This window comes from Alligator mississippiensis, chromosome 1, assembly GCF_030867095.1.
Source record: "Alligator mississippiensis isolate rAllMis1 chromosome 1, rAllMis1, whole genome shotgun sequence".
NCBI classification, from domain to species: Eukaryota; Metazoa; Chordata; order Crocodylia; family Alligatoridae; genus Alligator; species Alligator mississippiensis.
In genome coordinates this window covers 412,263,795-412,285,896 of record NC_081824.1, presented here as the reverse complement: position 1 = coordinate 412,285,896, position 22,102 = coordinate 412,263,795, and the positions used below count along the sequence as shown (strand labels likewise).

Genomic DNA, 22,102 nt, shown 5'->3' with positions numbered 1-22,102 from the left:
GCTAGCATGGACCCAAATGACATGTCAAAATACAGCATGGAACCATGCCCAATAGAACCAGACTGACTTCAACTGATTTCATATGGACCACTGAAAAGCAATCAAATAGCAATACTTAATCTAGAGGCCAGGTAAACTAATCAGTGATTAACCAGTAACAGATTTTAAATTCCATTAACAATCCACTTACTTTGTCTTCTAAACAGAGAGATGTTTAATATTTTCTTATTTTATTAATAAAATAAAAACAGAATGAGTAACTAAATATAGTAATAGAATAAGTATCAAGTAAACCAGGGATGGCGAACCTGCAGCATGCATGCTGCAAGTGGCATGGGCAGCCTTTATGTGTGGCACATGGCAGACTGGGGAGGGGCAGACAGCACAGTGGTAGGGAACAAAAAACTCAACAATGGATGGGGCAGGAAGCAAAGCAAAACAGCAGACGGGGCAGGCGGAGGGGGACTGGAGTGACACTTGGCATAATTTGTGGCATGCTTGCCAGAAAGGTTGATCCCACTGATGTAAACCATCACTATGGTTGGCCTGTATTATTTTAAAGTACTGAGAATATTTTGTTTTGTTGTGTATATGTTTTCTTTTTATTTCATAGCTTTTTTGTTTCCACTTAGAAGTCAACATAAAAAATGACAAATTATTTGGCAAAATGAACCAGTGAAGTTTACATCTTAAAAAAGGAAAAAAAAATATTAAACTTCATGTCAGCCATTATAAATAGATCCCGTGAACCCCAAGGGAGAAAAAAATAAAAAGGGGAAGTCAGCAGCAAGTTAAGCCTATTACAGTCAGCAACAAGGGCCTAATCCTGTGAGGCGCATGTCGCCAAGGGCATTTCTCCAGAATCAAAGGATTATGCCACAGTGAAGCACAGCACACCCATTTATCTGCATGCTACATCCTGAAACAAATCTTTAATGCAGTGCTGTGCATATGCCAGTAAGCACATGAGAGAGGGAGAGCATGTACACGATTACTGATGCATGCTGAACGCACACCAATAAGGCAAACTACATTACTTCCACTTGGAGGTTAACATATCAGTTTAAGCATGGTGCTCCTTAGCAATTTTTCTGACAGTGTAGACAGGCTCTAAAGGCCCCAATGTGGAAAATATTTCTGCCCAGAAAGGGTAAGTTGAATGATCTGGACCTAATTTAATGGCAAGTCAGTACCAAATGACAGATCACATTTTAAGCTACGTGTGTTAAAGATATGGCTTGTAGGGCAAATCTGGCCCACAGAGCTCTACCATCTGGCCCTCTACCTGTGGGTCTTGGCATGATTCCAGCTCCTGACCAGGAGCTGTGGAGCAGCCACTGTGTACAGCACAGCTCTGAGTGCCTACATTCACTGCATGTGGAAGCTGCTCCAGGGCTCTGGGGTTGTACCGCAGAGCCCTGCAGCAACAGCTCCAGAGCCATGCAGCATAGTAGCCACTATGTGCAGCATGGCTGCTCCAGAGCTGTGCTGCAGTCAGCAGCCACTCCACCACTCCAGGATGCAAGTGTACATGGCGCCCACTCTGGCCCACAGACCAGTCCCCTGCCAATCATCCAGCCCTGGAGGCTAGATGAGTTTTACACCCCTGCTTTAAGTATTCTACATATACATCTAGAAAAGACAAGCAAGTGGATGAGCATGGACTTTTAGATACCAAAGTGGTAGCCAAACTTGGAAATACAAAACAGGTGCAGTAAAAGAAACAGCACCAGTTGGAACAACATTGCAGTTGTTATTAAGCATTCAAAAGTAATGTTGGAATAACTGTTTCTAGTATTTTAGAATGCCAAGGGCTATTCTCAAGAGGGTACACATTCAGAAATAAGTATCTGAGAAAATTCACATCTTAGTAAATCTGTGACACATGAAGGGGAGCCAAAGAAAAAAGGGATGGAAACAGTCAAATATACAACATTTTTACATACAACCTTCTTATATTGTTTTGCAATTAAAAAAAAAAAAGTAAAAGTTCCAAATAAATCATGCTCCTCCACCTTTGTTAACTGGATATCTTTTAGCCACCACAGAAGCGCTAGGTTTTAAGGAAACATTTGACATAAAAGAGGACAGTGAGCTCTTCTGGATCAGTTCAGAGAAGCTATTCAATGCATATAGGGCAGCATGGAAATACTGGTGAGAGCAACTGAAAATGGACTGACAGGATCAACTTTGTTAAGGGGAACACAATGCTGTAAGAAGTACAGTTATATATGAAGGGACTGACATGAAGGTCTGAACATGGCATTAGAACTAGATGCCACAAAACAGGGAGCAAGCAGAGAGGGATGTGAAAAGGTAGGGAGTACAACAAGTAAAGAATGCTGTACTTAACAGCTTTTCTTTCTTTGAAACTGAAAGAGTGATGGAGGTTACAGACAAGCTGGAGAGAAGATAAGGAAACATTACTGTATAACCATCTGATGCCCTTAAGAAGTTCAGCAGATAAACCTCATGAAGTGTGTAATAGGGATGTGCTGTTTCATGAGATCTAAACAGGAAGCTGTCTGCAAAGTTGCTTATACTGTAACCAGTAACAAACAAACAAACAAAAAGGTCCAAATCAGTAACATACCAATTCCATTAACTGTTTTAGCTGACCTATCTCTTCTGGCAGGGAACCTAGCTTATTGTTACTTGCAATTAAGACTTTTAGAGGAAGACCACACAGGCAAGCTGGCAAAGAAGAAAGTTGATTTCGGCTGCAACAGAAAAAACAAAAACAAACATTAAAAATGCAAGTCACATTCTAGCATATGCTCACTTAGAAAATCAATTGCAATATGATGAAAAAACTGAGCTACTGAGATATCTTAATAAATAAAGGTGTATGTAGTATGTATACGAGAAGAAAATTAAAGTTTTAGAATACAAATGGCATTAACAGAAAACATCTGCACATAAAAAATTTGCACATGCTGAATAAAACAGCTTTGTGAAATACCACCCTCTGTGAAGAAAATGAATCAATTTTATCATTTCAAGCACATATATATAGAGCACTTCAACAAAGACTGATGACAACGTATAACAGCTGTTTCCCTTCACCAGAAATGCAGTAAACTTGGGGAGGTGGTTACAAATATTAAAACAAAATCATACAGGTTTACTGTAGTAAGTAGAGGTCTCAGAGTTTTAAAGCCAACTGAAAGCCAAACCACCAGTTAGTCAAAGGGGAAGGGATGGGAGGGGGAATGGCGCATGGACTAGAATGCCTACTGCTCCCTTAAATGTAGCTATATACATTTTAATCAATGAACATTCTATCCTCCTATGATACTTTAGAAAGGCCAAATACTTTAGCCCATTACTTAAGCATTTATTTTCTGTGGCTTGGTCAACAGGAACAGACCACAATATTTTCCCTATCACGGGTAGTAATAAGAGGTCAAGCAATCATATTTAAAAATATATTTAAAAGTTTATAATTTTTAAAATAAAAATATAAAAATTATGAAAAGCAAATGAGTGCTGTTCTCCCAATACCTCACAAAGTTTCCAGGGAGTTAGGAAAGCTATCATTTCATTTTGCAGATGGAACAACAAGGTACTGGAAAAATTAAAATGACTTAAAAAGGTCACAGAGGAAGTATGTGGCAGAGCAAAGGGTAATCTAAAGGTCTTGGGACATTTTTACATGTGGTCCGGGAGGCGCAGGGGCACTTTAATTAGCAAGCCACACTAATTAAAAGTGCCAGAATGTCATGTGTATCAGTGTCCCCTGCACTGAAAAATGGCAGCAGAACGCTTTGAACTAAAGCTCATCAAACGAGCTTTAGTTTAAAGTGCCCCACTACCATTTTTCAGTACAGGGACACTGATGCACGTGATGCAGAAGGCTGCTGGAGCACATTTATTTCTGTGCTCCAGTGGACTCGATTAACCAAGTCTGTTCCAACGTGCTGGATTTCCTGTGCATTGGAGCTGGCTCCCTGCATGTCTATAGGAGCCCTTGATTCCCAAGTCTGACTCAGAAGTACTGCCCCTACCCCTTTTCATGTGCCTGAAGGACTTCTCATCTGTTGCTACTCTTTCCTCATTCTCTGCTCCCCAGTTTGATGCCATTTTTATGTAAAAATGGAGGTTAGCCTGCATACATGTCTGCTCCAAACAGACAACTGGCTTCTAAACAGGACTCTATTTGGGACTACATAGTCCCTAACACAACTCTCAGTGAAGAGAATATAGAGATAATCTCAATGGGAAAATACCACCATGGTTCCATTCATTTTTCCCTAGATCAGGAGAACATCTGTAATCCTTTTCAAACAGCTACCTAGCCCTAACACCAGGTGGCTGCCCTGCACAGTTCATCTATGAAAGCGTTATCCCTTTCTCCAAGGAAAAACCCAGATGAGGTGTACACTGATCCTGACCAGAAACTCCACTCTTTTCAATACAATTTCCAATGCACAAAGATCTATGAAGAAGTTTCAAGTCTTTTGTTTTTTTCTTCACTCAGAAATACTGAAAGATATTCTGAATCAATCCATATTTTCACTAAGCCTCCAACTGCATTTCTCACAAGGTAGGCACAGCTCTCATTTAAAAAAGCCTTTTTTTAAAACTGATTTTGAGGCTTAAATAGCAGCTATGCTAATCTCATATCTCTGAAGAGGAAGCTGGAGAGATAAGTAGGGGTGAAAGAGCTGTATGATCAGATAATAAGGCTGACTGATTTATCAAAAGAACATACATATAAGAAGCAGAGGTGCACCAAAATGGGTCTCTTGAGACTTTTTTGGTAAAAATACGAAGAGCCCTGTGTGGATTAGAACATGCATTAAGATTCATTTACCCAAGGGAAAGGGTAGAAGCTGGGAACCTCTAAGGGAGTTTATACACACGTTCCAGGAAAAAGCGGCCGGGGGGGGGGGGGGGGGGCTTTAATTAGAGCGGCTCCAAGAACTCCTCTAATTAAAGCACCCGGAGCATCACGCGTATCAGTGTTCCCACGCACAAAAATGGTGGCAGGGCACTATAACTAAAGTTAATTAAATTAACTTTACTTAAAGCACCCCTGCTGACATTTTTCAGATTGGGGACACTGATACATGTGATGCAGGAGTCAGCTGGAGAGCAGTAATAACCATGCTCCAGCAGACTTGATTCATTACAGTGCATAGGAGCAGCCTCACTGCATGTAAGTAGGCACCCTAAGTTTCTTTCTCTGCCGCCTTCTCACGGCTTTGACTTAACCTGGTTTGCAGTGGCAAAGCACATCAGCACTTCACTGACTATGATTTCCCATGTTCCAGAATCCGTAACTGATTTGTTATGTTTACTGAATCAGTGCTAAGGCAGTAAACTCTGCCAACATTAGCCAAATCTAGTCAGAGAGCTGCAACCATTCATTTCAAAAGGGACTAAAATAGGTACATAATGACAATACTTTAGATGAAGATTTAACAATATTTTTTATGTTGTTGAGCTGTAATGGGCAATTTTTCTCCTTTGGAAAGACTAAGAATAATAAGAACAAAAATACAGCAAAGTTGTATCATGTCATCAAAAAAAAGGTCACGGAAATCTTACAAGGGGATAGGGTGGAGGAGCATAATGCAGTTTCTGTACAGTTTATGTGTAGTCAACCTGTTCAACAGAGGACTGTGTTCCCATAATACCAACATAGAATGTATACAGATTAAATAATTCGGTATAAAGCAAACGAATAAGTGGGAGAGAGCTGCTAGTGTAAGTAAAATAATCAGTATACTATGCTATATTGCTATTGGTGCCAACAGCCATATTTGTGCTAGTTCCCATCTCTGAAATTGTACTGGGGAACTTTTTTATCCTCCTCAAGAAAACATACTCAATTTCTTCCTATGGGCTATCTTCCATTCCCTCCTCCATGTAGGAGGGGGAAAAAAAAAGAAAAAAAATTACCTTTGTTCCATTTTAGAACTGCCTAAAATTTAATACTTTAGAGGACATTTAATGATGAGTGACTTTTTTCCCCCAAATAGAATATATATCAGCCAAGTTTAAGTTCCAGTAACTACAAAGTTAGAACTAGAGGAAAAAAAGAGGCTAATTGCAAAAAGTGAAAGGGTCAAAATTTGTAATTAAACTTAAAATCATTTTACCAGATTGCCATGGGAACAATGTAACCTCAGAGAATTTGTCTCAATAGTATCACTCCTAAATCATCTTGGAATGATGAGTGGAGCAAAGGGTTAGTGGGGTTGAATGTATATAAAATGGGCAGTAGAGTTCATTTCACCAGCCAGCTGTAATGCTATGTCTAAAATAAGCCATCAACATTATTATCTTACTATAAGTGCAGGACTAAGGAAAAGGTACATGGGGAGACCAAGCAGAGGAAACTGTTTCATTAATGTCAGTACATAGAAAGAAATAATTTATTGCAATTAAATTTTAAAAAATTCCTTCGACAAGTCACTAGGTCCAAAGATCCCTTAAATGATAGCTTGCATTCAACCATATAGTAGAATTATTCCAATCATTCATGGATGAGATAGGTGTGGCCAGATACCCTGAAAAGCTCACCAGCTGAGAAACCTTCTGTAGAAATACAGACTATCCTTCTGTCTGGAGTCTGGACTGACATCTTCCAGTCTGTATAGCTATAGGTACTATAGCAATAAAATAAATTCCTACTGAAGAGTATATTTTTATGAACCAATCAGGAACTTTTATTTTACTGAGCAAAGAAATGCTCTAAACAAGAGAATAATTCAACTAAGGAACAAATAAATGTTCCTATTCTCTTCTTTCTGCAAAACTAAATGTTTCCTTAATGCCTATTTTATAGCAGTATGACTGCAGGGACTACTCAAACCCAGCTATACATAGGTTTTTGAAGTCCTTTGTCTAATACTAGGAGCACCATCCTACCAAAGGCAGCCTCCACCATGGTCAGTTTGAAGAAGGTATGTCAACAAGGTGCTACATCTTGACCCAAGAGACTGCTACGGCTGCTCATAAATAGCTTCTGATGCTTGTTTTGGAAAGAGAGACTAACCTGTGGGCTTCATAGGGGCACTATCTCCACCAGTGGTACATTTTAATTTGATGTTCTTTCCTGTAACTCAGAAGTATATATGTTCATTTTTTTCAAATCCAAAATAAAATGTGGCCCTCCAGCACACAGACTATCCTTTTAGGGTAGCATTCTACATTTTCTGAATGTCTAAGTGACCAGATTTGGTTACCTACATTGCTGTTTAAATTTTAAAATATGCCACTTATGCAAAGATAGGCAAACTACTATGCACATAGCTCTACGCTTGTAAACAGCTACATATGGTCCTAATACAGAACACTGCCATTACTGAGATCATTGTTTAGATCCCGTACAGGTAGGGTATTGCAGACTCCATATGTTTTGGGGTTTTTTGTTTTTCATTTCGTCCTTCTCTAGACTGGACTATACAGTACAGCGGCCCAACCAATGATGTCTCATAGTAGAGTGGAACCAGATCCTCATATCCCAATGCTGAGGGAACAGCAGAAATGAAGCAAATAAGGCAAATACATATCTGAAACATTTTTCAAGAGTAATTCTAGTAAAACCTTCTGCAGTATGGAGGCAGAAGGAAAAGCTAGTTGCATCTGAACACGCCTTCCTCTCTCACTGACCAATAAGTCTGATTCAACCTATGTAGTTTCATACAGTCAGACAACTCATCTGCAGAACTTGTAGATAACAAGACAGGTGTCAGCTACACCTTGTTTACATTCCACACTGATGAATTGAAAAGCACCATGCAGGCTGATATAGCACAGAGAAGTTTGCTGGGATTAATCATTTGAGTCAATCAGACAGCCTCAAAATATCTGCTCTCTGATGGCCTCTTCTTCAGAGACTAACAGCCATTCCAAAGTACAATACTTTGCCATGTCAACAGTTTGACGCTCGTGTGCTATGGTACTGAAACGTCAGCAATTTCTGACTTCCAATGATGTCTAGTCATTTTTGGGACTTCACTGGTTCTTAAAATATGACCCAATAGAACAAAATTGTTCTTATGCATATGATACTGTAGATATGCATATATAATAACGTGATGTATGACAGAGTCACTCTATCCCTCTATGTCCATTTTTCTAATATTTAAACCAAGAATTAAATCTATATTTAAAATATTTTATTTTAAATAGTTCAGTTCTAGATTGCTTTCCCCTGAAATATATGAAACCCACCAAGTTCTTCTCACCTTCTGTCAAAGTGCTGCATTATCTACTTACGTGTGAAAGAAAAGCACCTCAGTTCTCATTTTTTGCCTTGAGTCTTTACTATGCATGGTAACTCAGTATGGAAGGCAACATTTTCTCATATGTGTATTATACATTAAATCAGGGGTGGTCAATTATTTCAGGTGGAGGGCTGCTTACTGAGTTTTGGGAAGTTGTTGAGAGCCACATGGAGAGTCCTGCCCCTTGACAGGTGCCCCGCCCCCTGGTCACCAGCTTGGGAACAGAAGTCCCACCCCTTAGCCTCCAGCCTTTACCACCAGAAGTCCCTCCCCTTGCCCCCCAAATACTCCTTTCAGCAAGGGGTTTTGCTATCTCAGAACCAGAAAAATACCTAATTATACTGTAAAAATCAAACATCTACAACATTCATTAATTAGATTTCAAAAAATGTTTTTGTCCTGATTTATATGTGTTTGTGTAGTGTACACAGAGGTCATTGCACAACAGCTTAAAATGAAGTCTTACTCTTGTAAATTGGGAAGGGCAGGGCGTGGGTATAGGTTTGTGGGGGGCTGTGGGTGTGTGGGGTATGGGGAGGTTGGTTGTGGGGATGTGGGGTGAGGGAACATGTGGGGGGATGTGCGTGGATTTGTGGGGTGCAGGTGGCTGGGATGTGAGGGGGTGCCTGCATGTATGGCAGTGTGAGGGTGGTGTGGGTTCATGGGTATGGTGGGGTGCGTGCAGGACTTGCCCTATGGGAGCGCGTGCGCACACACGCACGCACACTCTGTGCCTCTCTCACTTCTCTCTCTCTCCCCCCTTCCCTCATTGCATGGACACACACACACCCCCTCCTGCTCCTGCTCCTGGCCCTGGAGTACCAGCACAGACCCATGCTCCCGCAGTCCAGTGATACAGCCCAGGTCCATGTGGTGCTGGAGCAGGCGTGTAGGGGAGCAGTGAAAGCCAAGGTAGGCAGAGGCTTCCGTGAGAGGGGGCTGGGGGTGGGGCCTGGCTGGCCAGCCTAGTTCCTGACTCCTGACAGCTTCCCCTGGGTCTTACTGCCCCTGGCTCCTGTCATCTTTGACAGGCAGCCAAAAGCACATAAATATTAATTTTCTAAACTTTTTAGGTGCCCTGCAGGCCAGACAGAATGGCCTGGTGGGCCGGAGCCAGCCTGCGGGCCATATTTTGCCTGCCCTGCATTAAACCTTGAAGATCTGGGGTATAAAATTTGCTTGGCTGGTCTCTCAGCAAACGCAATGAAACACTACTTTCCTTCAACCAAGGAAACAAAACTATTTACAAGCTATTATGGGAGGCCAAAGTACTACTCTTATTCTCCTACTTAATAGATAGATCTTAAAATAGCATTTCCAAGCGCTATATTTATCACTAGACAAAAAAAAAAAAAATCTGGCACATGAAAAAAATAATAGTTCTTCCATGCTCTGAAACAGAAAAATAAGGTCAAGTGGTATACCTACAATGATAAATAATGTTTGAATTCCTACAAAATTCAGAAGTCATCCATGAGGAGAAATGTGAAATGCTGAATCATAATTATTTGATAAATTATCATTAAATATTTATATAAATATATAAACTGTATCTATTAGTAAAGTACACTAAGCAGCAACAGCATGGGTACAGCTTCCATCTTCATGGCCCTAGAACAGCTCCCTTCTGGCTGAAACCTGCATCAATACCATGGCCTTGGGGAAGGGAAGGGGCCTGAGAGAGACAGAAGTGGCATAAGAACAAACATGGGCAGGCACAGCCACAAGCAAAGCCCTGTGGCTCCATGGACCAGATCTGGCCTGTGGGCCCTATTCTATAACATCAGAAAGCATGACTATTAAGCCAGAAAGAGAAATATGGGTCTGTAATGTATGGTATTTTTCTTGTGAGAATGCAATACATTTGTAGAAGTCAAAAGCATTTTTCTTTCCACTACAGAATCCTAATTGTGGTCAACAAACAAAGAGAAAGTCTATTCCCACATGAGAGAGAAAAATACTTCAGAAGACTATTATGTTGTAGGGAGGTGCGTACACAACCTTAAATAAGAATTTTAATACATTTCTTCTTCTTCATGATTCTATAATCTACTGTGGCCCTATTTTATTAGGCTATTATATACAAATTTAAATGTTACCACTTTGTCTGCAGTTGTTCTTGGTTTGTAGTGATATGCCTAAATCACACAAATTGTACTTTTTGCAATGAGTTTTCCAGCCATAATTCCAAAATGCAATTACATGTGCAAGATGTAAACTTGGTATATTTCTCATACCAACTTGTTTATACATGTCTAGTTGTGACAGCATTTCATCGGTCGTAAGTGCTAAATTCTAACAGAAACAAAAATATTTAGAATGACTATGAGTACCGCTGTTTCTCAGATGCCAAAACTCGAGATAAATGACAACATACTGTAAGTTTGAAAATATGTCCTCAGTACCTACAAACCTGAAAATGGAACCTAGTAGCCTAGGTAAAAAAAAAAACAACAAAACTCCTGCATAGCCACGGCCCATCCTTTAGGGCCTCAGACTTCCTCAAAGTATGTCTATTTCATATAAATCACTACCCTCAATCTTGACTCCCTCAACAGCAAATTAACCTTCACTCTGTCCTCAGATAACTAAATTCTGACATCCTCCCCTACAGCACAAACACTGTAACAAGTAATGTATTTACCCAAATCCAAGACAACTTCAAATTTAAAAGAACCTGCCAATAATTAGATTTTACACATGGAAAATTTATAAATTTGTTATAATTATCCATCGATAAAATCCAATTATTGGGGTGTTGTCTTAAATTCTTCCCCCCACCCCCACTGCACCGGGGAAATAAAGTATTTTTAAACAAATATTTAAATAGTTCAGTTCTAGATTGCTTTCCCATAAAATATATGAAACCCACCAAGTTCTTCTCACATTCTGTCAAAGTGTTGAATTATCTACTTGTGTGTGAAAGAAATGCACCTCAGTTCTCATTTTTTGCCCTCTGCTGCCTATTCCCCCACCACCACTTGACCCCCTCTCCCCAGTGCTTGCCTTCCTTAGTGCTTGCTCCTCCCTAGCGCCTGCCCCCTCGCCTGTATAACTTCTCCCCATCTGCCCCCACCCCACAGTGTCTGGCTCCCCCTGCCTGTTCCCCACACTGTCACTCCCCTTGCTGCCTGTGCTCCCTACCACCCTTTACCTTCCCATTGCAGCTCTGGCCCCCCTCCAGCCAAGGGCATAGAGCATGCAACATATGCTGGCTCTAGCCACAACATATGCTGGCTCAGCTACACAACAGCAGCTGTGGTAGCATCAGCTTGAGCCCCAGCCCTGCAGCCAGGGCTGAAGCTGCTGCTAGGGCTGCTATTACTTGGCCATGAGGGAACCAGAGCCAGCATGTGTTCCATGGGGGGAGGGGGGAATCTCGCTACTCTACCTTTAGAGTTCCCTTCTCTTTATTTCCCATCTGGAAAGGCTCCACTAACTACCAAGTCCAACTCGGATGACATCTGAGCAGAATTTCTATTCCTTCAGAAGTAATAGAAATTTCAAGGCTTACTACTGAGCCACTAGTCCAGTTACCCTTCTTGCCATATATTTTCATATTTTTATCTATTAGCTAAACTTGTTTTACCACACAGGGATATTCTGAGAATTAATGTTTATGAATCATATGAAATATGTAAAGTTCTAATTTATTAATTTGGAGAAGCAAATTTTGTTCGGTAGTATCCTATACTGGATGTCTGTGCCTAACCATGTCTTTGGGAGACACATCAAACAAGCTTATGTCTTCCTCTGGGAAACAAGCAGATCTACCCAGTATTTAGCTGAAGCTATAACAATTACTTTTGTTTAACTCCATTATGTAAATGGAAATATTTTCTATTTTTTGCATATTCCCTGGACTATCGCTGCTATAACTATACAATGACCCTACTAAAAACTGCTTATTTAGCACTTATTTTATAAAGTATTAATGTCTTCCACCACCAACTGGCTAAACTCAAATAAATTTGTTAACAATTACCCTGAAGAATTCTCAAATATCTAAGCATTTTGGCACATCCATAAAGTATTACTATGAATACACAGAATTTACATGAGTATCCTAGTTTTTCAAAACTACAGTGTCTTTGATATGACCCAAAATTATACTTCTTTCTGGAAATAATGAGTAAATGTTTTCACAATTTGTAACACAACCATGTTGTAGTGAAGACAAGGCATATGCTGTAGATATCAACATGGATTTTTTTTTAATTTAAGCTTATGAAGGCAAGGCACATTTGCTCTACATGTGTTAATTGCTATCAAAATCAGCATATGCGAGACATGTAAAAGTTCATTACCCTCACAAAGGAATCAAGAATAATTCCATCAATATTACGCTAATATAATAAGCATCATGATTTGCTGAGACAACACCAGGAGAAATAAATGTTATTTCATCATTTCATCATCACAGCTTCTCTCTTATGTAGTAGGCAACTAAATGAGTCAATGAAGTTTCCAAAGAAAAGCACAAAAATGAGATGAGAGAGGCCAGCATGCTTGAATTTGCACAGGTAAAGCAGTAAATTTAACTTACCTCAAATTTAAATAAGTGAGCATTTGTAAATTCACTATGGCATCTGGAATAATTTTAATACAATTGTGGTACAGATTCAGTGTTTCCAGTGACACAAAGTGACACAGCTCCATAGGAACTTCAGTTAATCTATTCTTGGATAGATCTGAGGAGAAAAAAAAAAAATCAAAATGTTAACTTATTGTTTGAAAATACAAATTCTGAAATTTGCGTTTCAAAGCAAAAGACCACAACCCAAGACTGACAGACAGCTGGACATGGTCTCCAAATTGTAGCTTTCTTAAAAATAAATGACTGGGAATTTTTCTTGCAAAAGTTAGAAAGATGGGATGTGCATATTACAGAACAAGTCATATAACTTCATTCTCTTACATAATCTGTCAAACTAACCTTCCCAGTTTTTGTTATGATTTTTGTCCTATCAAATCAGACACTCTCAACAGTTATTTCAAAATTTTGACATGGAACCAACTTCTTATGTACTGATTCACAAAGGTGTGGAACAGCAACAGGAGCACTGCTGACCTTGGGTGTGTTCCCTCCACTCATAGTAAACACAGACAAGCTTACGCACAGGAATACAACAAAAGCCAAAGACCATTTCACCAGCTGAAAAACTTGAGCAGACTTTTAGTGAGGCAGACTGACCCAGAACAGAGGTCAGGTACATGTAGCAGCATATAGGTTGTCCTCTCTTTCTCCAGACTTTACCTGAATGTTATTGACCTTCTTTTCCTTTTTCGTGTCCTTGTGTGATACGGTATTTAGCAGAATTCATGTTCATTGGAATCTGACAGAGCTGCGCCATGAGAGCTTCTGCTACAGCCTTGTACTGGTGACCTCTGGGCTCTCAATCATGTGCCTTAGCACCTGCACCATCCCAGCCCCCTATTACTGACCAGCCAGAGGGAGATAAGAGCTGACTGGCCTGTTGATGAGTCCTCATGAAATGAAGCCTCTGCTTAGGCCCCTTGAGCTTCTTAGTCTCAACTTCCTTTGCCTCTAAGTGGCTGCACTGGAAATGCTATGTTTGCAGGATACTGTTGGTCTTTCAGAGGCCTAGCGGTTGTTTTCTACTTCCTCACTACAATTTGGTTAAAACAGGAGAGGGAAGACTTTGAGACTCAAATTTATCATTTGTGGCAATGTTTATTTTGTTATAACAACTTAAGGCTAGTTTCCAGCACAGACAAAAGGCAAAAAGGAGAACCTTTCAGTTAACCCACTGGTGGGGCCAGACTTTCACAAAACAGAGTACTGCTTTGGTAACCTCTGTCCCATTTAGGGTTTGGTAAGAAGATTCAAAAGAGTGAGGTGAGTTAAATACTATGGGTAGACTGCGAATAATTTATCTCAAGTTATGATTTACATGGTAGGTGTCCAAAACCCCTGCATTGACCCTACTTATGGTTAGCACATGGCAGTCTAAAGAGGCAAGGAGGATAGCACCCAATGCATGTTAACAAAGTTGCAGCCCACTACTTTAAATCCATATCCAGGCCTCTCTTCATTAATCTGTGTGCCCTAAACAATAAAGTTTCCATTACAGCTGGCATATGCTTCAAATTCTGGAGCCTCACAAAAACATACCAGCGGAACAGTTGCAAGATTGCTGCTGCTCGTATTTCAAAGCATTTGTGCTTCGAGAGCATGCCAAATATACCTCCTCTTACACAGATGAATACCTACTGTGCAGAACCTTTTCAGGAAAAGAAGCATTTATTTCTGAAGTCAGTCATCACTAAGATCTTCTAAGGACTCAGTTTAAAATTTGGCTTCCCCTACTTTGAGTGTTTATTTTTCAATGTATTTTTGGAGTACATAACGATAATCTTTTGCGTAATGCTATTTAATTTCCTCATAATCAGAGAACTGGAGACTCGATCAAGCAACCCAGTTAAGTTCTTTGACTGTCAACCTTTCAACCACATCTTTGGATTTAACTTCATTACACCGGCTTCATGACATCACACACAAAACCATTTCCTCCAGTTAAGCACCCTCAAACTAATTTCACAGAAAAAATCAGTGCTGTCAAATACTGACAAAAAGATATACCTGTTCATTATTGGATAACTCTTGCCACCACTTACATTGTTTTGAGCTTCAGGTCTCACTCAGTTGCTATGCCAGCCAGTGGGCCACCACCCATTGTGTAGTTGTGGTAAGGGTTCTTCCTACACAGATAAAGGACTTTGTACTTATCCTTGTTAAACCTCATCTGATTCCGTTTTGCCCGTGAGTCTAGCCTGTCAAGGTCATCCTTGATCTTGAACCTATCTTCCAGTGTGCCTGAATTTCCCCACAGCTTGGTATCATCTACAAACTTAATATCAGCGCTTTCCACTGCCTCATCCAAGCCATTAATAAATATATTAAAGAGCATGGATCCAAGCACCAATCCCTGGGGGACACCACCTTAATTGATGGGATGGCCTCATCCTGAAAGGTCATCTATACACCTTACCACACTTTTCACATCTTATCTTAAAGTATAACAAACATCTTTTGTGTTGGGGGAAGGAAGCTGTTGGTTTTGTTTGGTTTTGTTGGGTTTTGGGAGTTTTTTGGGGGGGGGACCGGGGGGGGGGGGTTGTTTGGTTTTATTTTTTTTAAATGAACAGCTCAGTTAAAATTCCTGACAACTAAGGTTAATCTGAGCAGTGCTCTTAATACTAAAACTGAGATGACAACAGAACAAAATCCTACTGTATTAATGATACAGCTGTACTGATAATTAAAAGTACATTAAATTATGTACACAACAGAGAAAAAGAAATAATACATTATGCTCTTCTGTTATTGTCACTAAAACTTGTATGTATTTTTTATGTCCATTGAATCGAAATTCAAATGAAATCATGTCCATAAAAGAAAACAAAAGAAAGCGCTAAATCACATGCACAGAGATTGTTTTTCACTTCTTTTTTAACTATGTATATTTTAAATACAGATGAATAAAAATGTATGTAAATAAGAATATAATAAGGGAATATAGGTGGGTAGGAGACTGACATTAGGAGAAAAGGTTATTATATTATACTATATTATACTGAATATATTATAATTAATTATTAATATTATAATGATTAATTATTATAATTAATTATATTATATTATATTAATTAAAGCAGCAGACAGGTAAGCGTCAATTTGTGACAGCATAGTCCCTAATCTGGCTAGGAAATTGGATGAGGTCAATTAAAAACGTGACATTTCTGCAAATCCATGCATGGATTCTATGCAATAAAAAAATGGAGTAACTGGAATTAGTGGTGCAAAATATTAAGTTTAACTTTACAAAGGTAACAAAAGCATGATGGAAGAATAATTATGGTGGGGATTTTGAATTGCAGAGTATTTGCTGTTCATGAAAGTTAGGAATAAAAGGTGCTGAGGCAGCAATTTTGCTAATGAGGTAGCAAGTGAATTAATTTTAATCACAATTAGAACATTACTTGACTTCATCTGACTCTGCTGACAGCATTCTTGACTTTGATTCTATCCATGTTCAAATACAAAATTAGGAAAACAAAAGCAATTTGCAGATGAACATACTGCATTTCCTCACATATAACATGATTTGCAGTACGTTTAATAGTTACAAAAACTGCCTGACTGACCACCTCTGGTGACTTTCTTGTTAGGAATTAGGCTACATGTGCATTAAAATACATTGGTTCAATGGGGTGAGGGAAATATATTCTAGACACAGTTCCTTATGCTTTTTAAATTGAAATATCTGACTAATTCATTGTAGCTAACATGAAGAGATTTTCAAACTACATTTGGCTTCACAAACTTTTACTCCTGCCAAGAAAAAGCTTGCTATATCTCCAAAATAAAGTAATGAAATGCAAAATAATAAGCAAGTCAGTCTATAAAAATATTAGGTGGAATTAATCTTTAAACAGTCAGCACAATTTTGTAGCAATGATATTGTTTTTGTATCATAAAATTATGGTACTGAGTTGGAGACTAGACAAGAACCCAGTACAATACACAAAACAAACTTCTTTAGCTGTGGATGAGCAACAATAAAGAGAAGAGCAGATTAGAAAATAAAATTGTGTTGTCTTTTGTTACATGTTTCTACGGTGGCTAGCACAGTGTGTTCTTGGCCAGTGTATTGCTACCGTAATACTAATCACAACCATCTCCATGGCAGACTGCATCTTCCTATGTTTACACTGCTCCTATTATAATGGAATCATAACCCTATAACAAACCATTTGCTAGTGAAAGGTCAATTAAGTCAGCTAACACAAAACTTGCAATACATTGACCCCAAAAACCTCTATCTGACAAGAGCTAGTACTGCCTTTAGAGTTCTAACATTATATTTTTCTTGTATGATTAACAGTCCTGGGCTCTTTTTTGTGTGCCTAAAGTAACTAACCAAATCTGTCTTTTATATGAGCCATAAGAAATGCTGTCATACAAAAAAAGCCAAAGTTCATATAGGTTAGAATAACAATTAAAGAAATATATTTGACCACATACACAATCAACCATATCTCATGCCACATTTTTAATAATGGAGATGGTTTGCAAAAAAGTAAAATAAATAATCTTATTATTTTAAGAGTTCAGATGATGATAAAGGAAAACTTCTATTGCCATAACTATACTCAGAATGTACAAATTGTTTCTTGGACAAATGAATATAAATATATCTGTCCATTACTTACTGGAAACAAAACAGAGAATAAATATTAATCTGCAACAGAGTACAAATTCAACATTATGACAACACATGTAAAAAAAATAAAAGGCAAGAAATTAGACCATGGCATAGAATTAACATAGGACTTGTTCTAAAGAAGGTAGTATCATTTGTACACAGATACCATTGTGATTGGTTCAGTGGATGCATCTAAATCAGAATAGGTGGAGAATTCAGGAAGTTCATGTAATAGAGTCACAGAAAACTAGGCCTGGAAGGGACCTCCAAAGTCACCTAGTCTAACCCCCCCCGCAAGGCAGGACAAATAAATCAAGTCATGAATCAAGAGGCAGGATAACAAATCAAGAGACATGCTAACTCTACTCTAATTGTACAATTCACCCATGGAGTTAAAAGTTCTGGGAGTACCTGGCTTTTATTTTGCATATGTATATCTATGATACATTAACATGAACCCTTAGCTTATACATCTCTCTATTTTTGTCTTATCCCAAAGAAGTTTGTGGTTCCAAAGCTTGTCTTTACTGATGACAACAGATATCATAAATTGGTTCTAACAGCAGTGAGAATCTCTGACAGCTTCAGAGGTGTTCACTTAGGAGTACATTGAGAAAGAAGTCATTGTGCATGTGGAGCTCCAGCAAGAGACACGCTGGCATGCCAGTGAACTCATGCCAGCAAAGGGCTGCTCACAGAGGCTTTGTATACAGATACTGAACAACATTTTAGCATATAACTTTACTGTGTTCAACATAAAAAGGTGACTCACAGAACAGGCAGTCAACATGCATGTCCCAGAGATAACATAACATTTAGACAAGATGTAACAAGCAAGGACACGCACAGGATCACAATAATATACAGTGACTTTGCTAGTTTGTATTTCTTAAGGCTTAATTTTTTGTCTGTCATAATATATTTTCCTCTTTTCATATACTGATTAATATAAAAATTAACTTTAAAAATATTACTTTCACTGTCACAGCTCATTAAAAAACACAAGAAACAACATACATTTGCATCTCTCTGCCATTATTCTTATAAACTAATGTATTAAAATCAAAGTATACTTTGTGCCTGGCTGTTATAATCAAAAAGCTTATCTATATGAACTCTCTTACTTCTTGTTCCACCTGCTGCCATCATAGCATCATGGGTGAGTAAATGAGCTAAGCAAAGATATTCAGGGAAGCTAAGGGCAATTCCTCAATGAATTGCAACTTTTTAATGGAGTCAAGATACCACTTGCTAATGCAACATGCTTTTATTATATGATGGTGACACCATGGGGCACCTATACATGAGCAGCAAGGCTGCTCTGACACGCTATAATTACAGTGCGCCGCAACAGACTCAATTAACATGGTAATTACTGCCCTCCAGCAGACTCCAGTGTTGACGAGCTTTGGTTAAAGTGCCCTCATCGCCATTTTTCAGTGTGGGAAAACTGATACACAAAACGCTCCAGGCGTTTTAATTAGAGCAGCTCTTGGAACCACTCTAATTAAAGCACCCTCCCCCCACTCCCACAGCACGTGTATAAATGCCCATTGCCATTAGCAAGATTCTAACAAAGGATATAATTTATTGTACTTGAGCTAAAGAAAAATTGAGTTCTCAAAAGTAAGAGACTGTACAGTCAGTCATTCACTAGAATCAACCACTAGGGGGAGACCTAATCTCAGATACAAGTGGTTCTCAACCCTTTGAAACTCAAGTTTTTCCTCCGAAAGTACCAGTTTTTAGTTTTCACTCATTTTTTTGTCTAGGGGAAAAAACAACAGAGCAATTCTTCTGTTATAAAGAACTCAAAGACCACAACAGGTCAAAACGTGTTTGACTCTATGGATCCCTATTTGGAATCTCCGGCTTTATCTTGTGACTCAAGTGTTTGCACCCCGCAGCATCCTTAAAAGGAACTTGTGGTACCCTACTGTACTTCAGCATCCTGGCTGAGAATCACTGTTACATACTCTGCCAGTAGCCCACCATTATTCCCCGATACAGAACAATAAGGCTGTTTAAAAATCAAAAGATGAAAAAGAAAAGGACTAACTACATATGCAAAAGCAGGACAAATCACCTTTCAGTTACAAAGAAATTATTTTACCTACCTATTTTACACAATTTTCAAAGCATGATTCCCTCATTCATTCATTTATAACCCTTACTGCTGGAAGCCCACTGATATACTGACATCTGTTAATGCCACAATCCTGAGAAAAAATTCACTATCATAAAAGATTCCCAATATTGTCTTATGATGTAACAAGACAAACCAATACAGTTTCTGAAATACTCACTGAGTACTTAAAGAAGTGAGATACCTATTTAAGGCAACTGGCACATATTAAACCTTGATTTATACTGTCTCCCAAGATCCCACAACCTACCTCATTTGCCTATACTACTTTAGTCAAACAAAATTTTAGCAGTTATTAAACATACTGCTTTCTACTGTATACTGCTCTGCAACCCCCCAAACAAAGGTAAGTATAAAAGATGCATACTCTGTATTTCCTAACGATACTCAAAACCAGGGCATGTGGTTATAAAAAATACTAAAGATGAATATAACATCCTCTGGCACCAGGATATGGGTTGATTGCTTAATTAAGTGCCATTAAAAGCCTCCTGGTTCCCTCTTTCCCTGAAATGGAGAGAGAACCAAAAAATATAATGTGGTCATACACCCTGCATGCTAGGGTGGCTGGGGAATGGCTCTGTTGCATGCTTACATTCTCTGGTAGAGTAAAGAATACCCTTCCTAAGACCATAACATCAAAAGTCTGGATCAGCTGGGTGGGAGCGAGGGTGAGACTAAGGGATAGTCACTCTCTACAACTACAACACTATTCCTGTACCTTTCTGCAAGGAATTTTTGGCATAAATGTTTAATCATCCCTCCATCTTGTATTCACTCCTCAGGAGGAAGACTGTTTAAGGCAGCTACTGGCAGAGAACCTAAATACAGAAACACAGCTCCTAAGAACAACAGGACTTCTTCCTGTAGACCTCTAGACAAAGAGTAAGACACCCTAGCATCTCTGCCACTCTGTGAGGGAAAGGCATATGCCTCCAACCAACAAAGCTATCCTAAAAATTAAGCAGATTTTCCCGCCCCCATGGAAGGGATATAATATTTTTCTAACTCCTTAATAAACAATTAATTTTAAGAAGGGGATCAACAGATTAAATCAGGGCTGTCCAGCTGGCAGTCCACGAGACGTTAACATGTGGCCACAGGCTCCAGCCCGCCTCGCCACAACTACCCCCACTGCTGATGCAGGGTTTCTAGGGCAGGGCAGCACAGCACAGCACAGCACAGCACAGCAGGAGGGCAGAGAGGCAGAAACAGGTAATCCATACTGTAAGTGCATGAAACTATGTATAAATTCTATAAAGGGGCAGGAGGAAAATACCCTTTCCAAAAGACTCTTTCTTCATTTTTCTTTCAGCCCAATCCAACACAGCAGGAACAAAGAGTGTATTATCTCTGAATCCACTTACATCTAAAGTCTCAAAATTTGCATTTAGCAAAGACAGAACTGATAAAGACATTTTTGTAACAGGGATAAATATAGCAAGTCACACAGTAGGAACACTGACTTGTATGGTCACAAACAAATCTTTTAAAATACTTACTAATTATTTTTGGACTACTTTATGGGATATAATATATTTACAGATGACAACTCATAATGGAAATTATAATTACAAGTCTTGGAATTTTCCTCTAAATATATTAATAAGGGTAGACAAGTCACAGAATAACATAAAATAATCATTCTACAATAAAAGAAGAAAATCTTTGGAATGTCAATAAGCTAGTCAGCTGTAAACTCTATTGTACACTGCATGCATTTTTAATAAGTACTGTTTCTTTTACTGAAGATTATTTGGTATGTTTTAACTGTCAGACAAAAAATTAATGAACAAATGAGAAAAGGAAAGAGTTGGTTCCTCTGCACCACCAAAAGGCATTACAAACCATTGTTTAGCATTCCCCGTTCCCCCCAAAATAAAAAAAAAAATAAAGAGAACCTTGTAAAAAGCATAAGAAACCAAACCGAAAAATCAAAACAGTAGTTTTATCCTGTAAAGGAATGAAATAAAGATTTTATAGAGTCCACTAGGGACTTAACTACCACTACTGACTTTCACATGAAAGTGTTCAGTAGTGCAGCAATGGTTGTCTGTATAAAGTTCTAATACAGACAGCTTAACTCAAATTTCATCATAACTACTTCATATTGCGAGACAGAATAATGGGTTGGTCCAAAAAAAAATAAATAAAAAAATCCTTAGGTCAGAGCAAAATGCAGTCCAAGAATGCACAAAGTTTAGAGATTCTTTCCACAATTAGAGTCAGGAAGGTACAAGCTATACATAAGGAGTACTATTTACAATAAAATAGCTTCTAATTTATTAGTAGAACAGGATAACACAGAATATATTTATAGTACTCTACTTCTGAAAAGGTTTACAACAGTGTGTACATGTAAAGATTTACTGAACCCTCTCTCAGGATTAAATACTATGGATTCTAGTTTTCACTCACACTCTTTGGTGGCCAAGCTTACTTTATATATTCGGGAGCATGCCACCACATACAGTATTTACAAAATC

At 38.7% G+C, this 22,102-nt stretch overlaps 1 protein-coding gene across 5 annotated transcripts in view; it reads right to left on the bottom strand.

Moving 5' to 3' along the window:
- Positions 1–22,102, bottom strand: part of LRCH1 (leucine rich repeats and calponin homology domain containing 1) — a 217,300-nt gene that overhangs the window by 86,102 nt on the left and 109,096 nt on the right. For all 5 annotated transcript variants that reach the window (XM_059728090.1, XM_059727981.1, XM_059728013.1 and 2 more), the window contains exons 2-3: positions 12,787–12,931; positions 2,594–2,720 (exon numbers count right to left, since the gene is read on the bottom strand). In XM_059728090.1, coding sequence (XP_059584073.1) covers positions 2,594–2,720; positions 12,787–12,931 — 272 coding nt within the window. The remainder of the gene's footprint in view (positions 1–2,593; positions 2,721–12,786; positions 12,932–22,102) is intronic.